This window comes from Lupinus angustifolius, chromosome LG09, assembly GCF_001865875.1.
Source record: "Lupinus angustifolius cultivar Tanjil chromosome LG09, LupAngTanjil_v1.0, whole genome shotgun sequence".
Classification (NCBI taxonomy): domain Eukaryota; kingdom Viridiplantae; phylum Streptophyta; class Magnoliopsida; order Fabales; family Fabaceae; genus Lupinus; species Lupinus angustifolius.
The window spans coordinates 17,801,003-17,808,785 of record NC_032017.1 but is presented as its reverse complement, the minus strand read 5'-3'; the positions used below and the strand labels follow the sequence as shown (position 1 = coordinate 17,808,785).

At 34.2% G+C, this 7,783-nt stretch overlaps 1 protein-coding gene across 2 annotated transcripts; it reads right to left on the bottom strand.

The window, feature by feature from the left end:
* LOC109357495 lies at positions 420-2,099 on the bottom strand. Of its 2 annotated transcripts, XR_002108863.1 has the most exons (4): positions 1,701-2,098; positions 749-1,247; positions 466-710; positions 420-430 (listed from the first exon to the last, which is right to left on the bottom strand). XR_002108863.1 is itself a non-coding variant. In XM_019601485.1 (2 exons), the coding sequence occupies exon 2, from the start codon at positions 1,233-1,235 to the stop codon at positions 750-752; it is 486 nt and encodes a 161-aa protein (XP_019457030.1). In that variant the 5' UTR covers positions 1,236-1,247; positions 1,701-2,099; the 3' UTR covers positions 466-749. The 2 variants fall into 2 exon arrangements, 1 of the variants encoding a protein (XP_019457030.1); XM_019601485.1 differs by lacking the exon at positions 420-430 and having other exon boundaries at positions 466-1,247; positions 1,701-2,099.

Sequence of the window (7,783 nt, the reverse complement as noted above, 5' to 3'; positions counted from 1 at the left end):
ATTTCAGGTTTCTGAAACAGTTGATACATTCATGATTGTTCCAACCACCCAAGCTCTCCTGTGCCTTATCTTTAGCATGATCACACAAAAAGACAGGGCCACATTGAAATGTGTGATTCACTCAAAATAAAGGAATTCATGAACTGCATTGTCCATTGCACTCAAGAGCCAAAGTAGACTAGTCAAATTTATATTTCACCAATGATTAGCCAACTTGGAGAACTCAATTATTGATGGGTTTATTGTTTTACTTTTTTAATGTTAGCGTGGTGTATTTGATACATTAAAAATTTAGTAGTTGTATTTTTGTAATATAAACACTTTATACCTTTGATTCCTTAACCATAACTACCAAGTTTAATCAATTTTAGTACAGGCACCATTAGTTGAATTCCATGATCAAATTTAGAGATTTTGCAGAATTCCATAACTGGTGCAGCATTGTCCAATCTTTTCTTTACCTACACCAACCTGAAATGCTTGTCTTCTATAATGAACATAGGTCTCTAAGAAATAAATTGAATACAGAACATATTAAGAAAAAATTGAGCAAGTTATGTTCAAATTTCTAAAAATAGACTGAAAGTTTTATACTAGATATTAGATAGCTACAATTGAACAAGCAATTGAAGCTTAATTTTTTCTGTCTTTATTTCTTTCCATCCTTCCATTTTTATCCAACCAAATACAACATTCCATTTTGTTGCTTCATCTCTCTTATTGTTTCTAATCAATCACATCCATTTCCTTCATGAACTAGACAAAGTAGAGAAGCAACTATCAGACCTAGTAAGCCCAGAACTACCAATTTCTCTGTGAATCTTAGTTGGACTAGCTGGTGTAGACCTTACTCTAGGTGAATTATCCAAACTCCTCCTAAGAATCTGTCTCATAGCTGATATCAAATGCACTGTTGGGTTAGGAGGAGGACCTGAAGTGTTGAACTTTTTGCAGAAGTTCATGTGCTTTGTTAATGCTTCTTCTGTGCTAACAAGCCTCTCAGATCTTACAATCTCATCTTTAACAGCTTCAGCACATAAGCCACAAACCCATTTTCCATGGTATCTTTCTCTGATTCTTTCTATGTAGGCTGGTGTGCACTCTTCTGTTAGGCCACAGCAGTCACAGATTGCAAATTCAACTTCACTCTGTGCAACCATTGTGCTGTTAGTTGCCGCTGGTTGAGTTTCGGATGCTGATATCACTATCGGATCACCGATCATTGTTGCAGACATTTCCAATACACCCTGTGAACAAAGAAAGAAACAATCAATAACAAACATGTTAATATCACCTTATGCTAGTTTTTTATGTTGAAAAGAAAAATTGATTTACAAAAGGAAGATATTTCATTTCACTAAAGCAACACCAATAATTGACCCATGTCAGAGTAGATAGAATCGGTTACATAGATCGAACGGATGTTATATTGTTATATCATAATTCATGTATGTAGACAAACCTTTTAAAACAAATAGTTTTGGAAAATGAAGTAAGGTAAAACTATTTTCAGCCAAGCATTTATCCCTTTTGGAATTTATACTAAAGATTGCTGCAGAATGCAAGAAAAGCATGGAACTTTATATGAATAAAACAAAAAGTGCATCAAAAGCATGGTGGAAATATGAACAATAAAAGTGATAAAACTTAAGACTAGTGTAAGCAAACAAAATGAACATGAAAATTTGATGAGGGATTACCAGCAGAAGCAGATCAAAATCAATGAAAATGATTATTTATCTTTCTCTACTTCTGCTTGATGAGTATTCTTCTCTTCTTATCTCTCTTTTTCCCACTCTCCTTCAACTTTTTCTTCCTCAGTTAACAAAATCTCAGACATGAAAAACATTTCAGAGAAACTTGAGTCCTAAAAAAACTTCCCTTTTGCTTTCTCCAATCTCGTTTCAAGAGTTAAACAAAGTCCTTTTGTTTTTTTGAAAGGAATTTACTTTGAAGAAACTCAAATCTTATATGAGCAAACAAAAAGAGAGAGAAGGGGTTGATTTCATTTTTGAATGGATCGTGGGTGCAATAAAGTATATATGAATAGTGGTGAAGAAGAGAGAGAAAGAGAAGCGTTTTGCAGAGAAAGAATTGCAGTAAGATAAAGGAACTCCAATGATTGAGGCTTTATGGAGGTGGACTAAGGCATAATCCACATCACCAACGTTTTTTTAATGAAAAAAATAAATATAAATTATTTAAGGATTTTGATTTCAAATTATTTTTGAATAAAATAATTTTGAATATTATAAAAATCTTATTTCTATTCATATTCTGATAAAGAACTCTATGGTATTTGATGATCTCAACTCATATTAATAGTTCTAATCAAAATTCCACTACAATAATAATATGTTAATAAATCATCTTCAGATATAAGTTATTTCTTTCGCCCACTAAAATCATGACATATATCATATTTAATTGTTTTCTATAAAAAATATTTTAAAATAAACAAAATAGTATATTTACCATATTGTTACTAGTTTGAATAGATAAGTTATATCCTAATATAAGAAGATACTTCATTCTCTAATAATATATTAATGATTTAAAATTAAAAGGATTTGTTTCAATTGAGATATAATTGAGATCAATAATTCTAAACCATATAATCCTTCTGTATACTTTCCCATCAATAATAATTTTCTTATTTATGAAGAAAAAGCAATACATTGGTGACATGTGTGAAATACAATCAATCATGTGACATGAGAAAGTTACAACTTGCAAAATTTGTTCATAAATTAGCCTCCTAATTTGAATTACTACTTTTATTATAAGTTCAATGACTAGATAGTTAGTAGGTCAAGCTACTAGATTTATTAGAATAAATAGACAAGTGGTTGTATAATATTCACATTTTGAGAAAATAGGCATCTTGGAATCTTAGATATAGGAGGAGAGCATAAATACCTTCAAGATTACCAAAACAAGTGGACATTGAATCAATATGATCATGACATCTCTTTTTCTTGGTTATTAACTTTTTAGTAGATGATGATAATTATAATAATAATTGATATGATATTTTAACTTAATTAAGTAATATAGATTATGATGAATTGAATCCACTTTGTATATTTCTCCCTTGGACGAGATTTGTTTTACTCTTTGATAAATGTGAATATGTGCAAAACTAATATACACTCCATCATTATATTTTTAATATTATATATATATACCTTACAAGGACAAAAAATATGTAGTTTTTATGTGATTGAATAAAGAACCACTTACATAAACTAAGAGGGGGGACACAGTCACACAGAATTGTTCTTGTGCCAAATAATCTCAATGTTTTTATTCCATATATAACATATATAGTGAGTTAGTCTTATTCCAAATTAAGTGTGACAGCACTAAAATTAACCCTAGCAGATATGCAGGCACACATGTAATAATTTTCACTTTTCATCCAAAAACAGTAATTGACTTTGTTTCTCTTCGTTGAAAGATTATCATTATTTGATTTGAGTACTAACATAAGAGATGCATATCAAATGAGGGCCAATATTCCATAGGCGAATTTTCCACATGCCCCTTTAATAATTGGTTGGGTTAGGATTGTTTGCAAACTCAGTGCATCATAAGCAACCACTTGTTTTATATATGGCCCTCACTTTCTTTTTCCATTATTCTTAGAAAGCTATATATCAAAAACTATCACAACTTCTTAAATAAAAGTGGTTAGGAGATGTCTCTCATTACTATGCCTTAAAAGAATTTTATGACAATTTTATGGCTCTCTTTAAGGGCATTTTATGTCACTTTTATGGCTTTGTTTCCAAGCATCCAATGCTTGGAATCCAAGATACCAAGACTTTGCTTGCCTATAAAAGGACACATATAGAGAGCTTCAAAATCATCTTCACAACACACAACATCTCTTTCATTTACACATATATTGTGAGTGCATTCTTGGTGAGAATTCTTGTTCCATTTGAGAGAGTATTTGTGAGAAAAATATTGTCATTTGTCCTCATCATTATAAGAGGATTTCTTGTACTCTTCTTTTTTACATAGTGGAATTTTGCTCTTGATCGCCCGTGGTTTTTTTCCTCTCACACTGAGGGGTTTTTCCACGTTAAATCTTGTGTGTTATTTTCTTTATCCTTTACTTGCTTCTCTTTTGTTCTCAATTGATTCAATCCTGTGCTTCCGCATTGTGCTCTAACCTTAACAAGTGGAATCAGAGCTCTTACTAAATTGAGAATTTCAAAATGTCTGCAAAATTTGACATTGAGAAGTTTGATGGCAAAATTAGCTTTTCTATTTGGCGAGTCCAAATGAGGGCCGTTCTTATCCAGAGCGGATTAAAGAAAGCTTTAGATGGGAAGTCAAAGAAACCAGTTTCCATGACCGATGATCAATGGGACGAGTTGGATGAAAAGGCGCTTTCAACAATTCAACTTTGTTTGTCGAAGGAGGTTCTTCGTGAGGTTGCCAATGAAGAAACCGCTGCGGCTTTGTGGCTGAAGTTAGAAACTTTATACATGACCAAGAGCCTCGCAAACAAGCTTCGTCTCAAAGAACGGTTATACACCATTCGTATGGTTGAAGGTACTCCTATTCAAACTCATCTTGATGAGTTTAATTCTATTATTATGGATATGCAAAATATTGATATTAATATTGAAGATGAAGACAAAGCTGTTTTGTTGGTTGTCTCTTTACCTTCTACCTATAAGCACTTCAAAGAAATCATGTTGTATGGAAATAATGATACCTTATCCTTTGAAGATGTTAAATCTAATTTATTGTCCAAAGAAAAATTTGATCTTGAAGTTAATTCTGTGGACAAGGGTGAGGGCTTAAGTGTTCGAGGTAGAACTCAAGAAAAAGGGAGTACCAATTATAAAAAGTTCAGATCCAAATCCAGAGGTCGCAAATCCAACAAAACTTGTCGCTATTGCAAGAAACCGGGGCATGACATTCCTGATTGTTTTATCTTAAAGAAAAAACAAGAAAAACAAGATAAGGGAAAATTTCAACAATCCTCTGAAGCTGCTAATATTGAAGCCAATTCTGACGGTGATATTCTTTTATCTGTTGTCTCTTATAATAATAGGAGTAAAACAGAATGGATTCTTGATTCTGGATGTACTTTTCATATGTGTCCTTATAAGGACTTATTCACCACTTTTGAACATGTTGACAGTGGTGTTGTTTTGATGGGCAATGATACCCAATGCAAAGTTGCAGGAATAGGTACTATTCAGATCAAGGCTCATGACGGTGTTGTCAGAACCTTGGCTAATGTCCGCTATATTCCAGATTTGAAGCGGAACTTAATTTCTCTTGGCACCCTAGAGTCTCTCGGGTGTAGGTATTCAGCTGAAGGTGGAGTTCTAAAGGTATTGAAAGGTGCTATGGTATTATTGAAAGCTAACCGGATTGGTAGTTTATATGTCTTGCAAGGTTCTGTTGTGACAGGTTCAACAGCTGTATCTTCTTCAATGCATGATAATGACATTACCAAATTATGGCACATGCGCCTGGGCCATATGAGTGAAAAAGGTATGCACCTTCTAAGCAAACAAGGTCATCTTGGTAAACATGGCATTGGTAAATTGGATTTTTGTAAACATTGTGTTTTTGGGAAACAGAAAAAGGTTAGTTTCTCCACTGCAACTCACCGTACCAAAGGTATTCTTGATTATATTCATTCTGACCTTTGGGGGCCTTCTAAATTTCCTTCTCATGGAGGATGTCGCTATATGATGACCATCATTGATGATTTTTCTCGCAAAGTTTGGGTTTATTTTCTGCAGCATAAAAATGAGACTTTCTCCACTTTCAAGAAGTGGAAAACTCTTGTTGAAACCCAGACAGGGAAGAAAGTGAAGAAGCTTAGAACAGACAATGGATTAGAGTTCTGCAATGGTGATTTTAATGAGTTCTGCACAAAAAATGGTATTGCTAGACACAAAACTATTCCAAGAAATCCTCAACAAAATGGTGTTGCAGAACGGATGAACAGGACTCTACTTGAGAGAGTTCGTTGTATGCTCTCAAATGCTGGGTTATGGCATCGGCGTGAATTTTGGGCTGAAGCAGCATCTACTGCTTGTTACCTGGTTAATCGTTCTCCACATTCAGCACTTGATTTCAAAATCCCAGAAGAAATTTGGTCAGGTAATCCTGTTGATTATTCTAACTTAAGAATCTTTGGATGTCCTGCTTATGCACATGTTAATGATGGTAAATTAGCTCCAAGAGCTGTTGAGTGCATATTTCTTGGTTATGCATCTGAGTCTAAAGGATATCGCTTATGGTATTCTGATGCAAAGTCACGGAAATTAATTCTTAGCAGAGATGTGACTTTTAATGAGGATGCATTTTTATCTTCTGGAAAACAATCTATTGTGTCTTCTTCTACTAGTACAGGTAATCTGCAGGGTACTAGCGAGAAGGTGGAGTTGATAGTGAAACCTACAGTTCCTAATGTTGATGTTCCATCTTCCTCTACAAATCAATCTAGCATTGATGATCATTATGTTGATTGTGATGACAGTACAACTTCTCCTATTCATCAGCAAGAAGATGATTATTGTATTGCTCGAGACAGAACCAGAAGACTAATTAAAAGGCCAGCTAGATACACTGATGGTGATAATTTAATTGCTTATGCAATGTCAGTTGCACAAGAGGTAAATGATGATGTTGAACCTGCCAGCTATACAGAAGCTGTTTCTTGTGTTGATTCGTCACAGTGGCTAGTGGCTATGAATGAAGAGATTGAAAGTCTTCATAAGAATGGTACTTGGGCTTTGACAGAGCTTCCCGAAGGCAAACGACCATTACGATGTAAATGGATCTATAAGAAGAAAGACGGTATTCCCGGGGTTGAAGATCCAAGATGCAAAGCACGACTAGTTGTTAAAGGTTTTAATCAAAAGGAAGGTATTGACTTTAATGAGATATTCTCACCTGTTGTTCGTCATACTTCTATTCGTGTTTTGCTTGCTTTTGTTGCTTTATTTGATTTGGAGTTGGAGCAACTTGATGTAAAGACAGCTTTTCTACATGGAGAGCTGGAAGAAGAAATTTACATGGAACAACCTGAAGGATTTATTGTTCCTGATAAGGAGCATCTTGTCTGTCGATTGAAGAAATCATTATATGGCCTTAAGCAAGCTCCCAGACAATGGTACATGAGGTTTGATTCTTTTATGATTGGGCAAGGTTATTGCAGGAGTCAATTTGATGACTGTATTTATTTCCAGAAATTTCCAAATGAATCATTCATATACTTGTTACTGTATGTTGATGATATGCTAATTGCTTCACGTGACAAGTCTTTGATCCGGAAATTGAAAATTCAACTCAATAATGAGTTTGAGATGAAAGAATTAGGTGCAGCCAAGAAAATTCTTGGTATGGAGATTCACAGGGATCGTCAAGCTGGTAAATTGTTTTTATCCCAAGAGAAATATATTGAAAGAGTGCTTGAAAGGTTTAATATGAATAATTGTAAACCTGTTTCTACTCCACTTGCTGCACATTTCAAGTTATCTTTAGATCTTTGCCCACATACAGAGGAAGAGATGGAGCGTATGTCACATATTCCTTATGCTAGTGCAGTTGGTAGTCTTATGTATGCTATGGTGTGCACTAGACCTGATTTAGCATATGCTGTTAGCATGGTAAGTCGATATATGCATAATCCTGGAAAGGATCATTGGAGTGCTGTAAAATGGATTTTTCGGTATCTAAAAGGTACTTCTGGTATTGGCTTGGTATTTGACAGAAACAAGGCTACAACTGATGACGTTGT

What these genes read in the sequence shown, in the direction of transcription:
- LOC109357495 (XM_019601485.1), bottom strand. Translation starts at nt 1,235, where the DNA reads ATGTCTGCAACAATGATCGGTGATCCGATAGTGATATCAGCATCCGAA.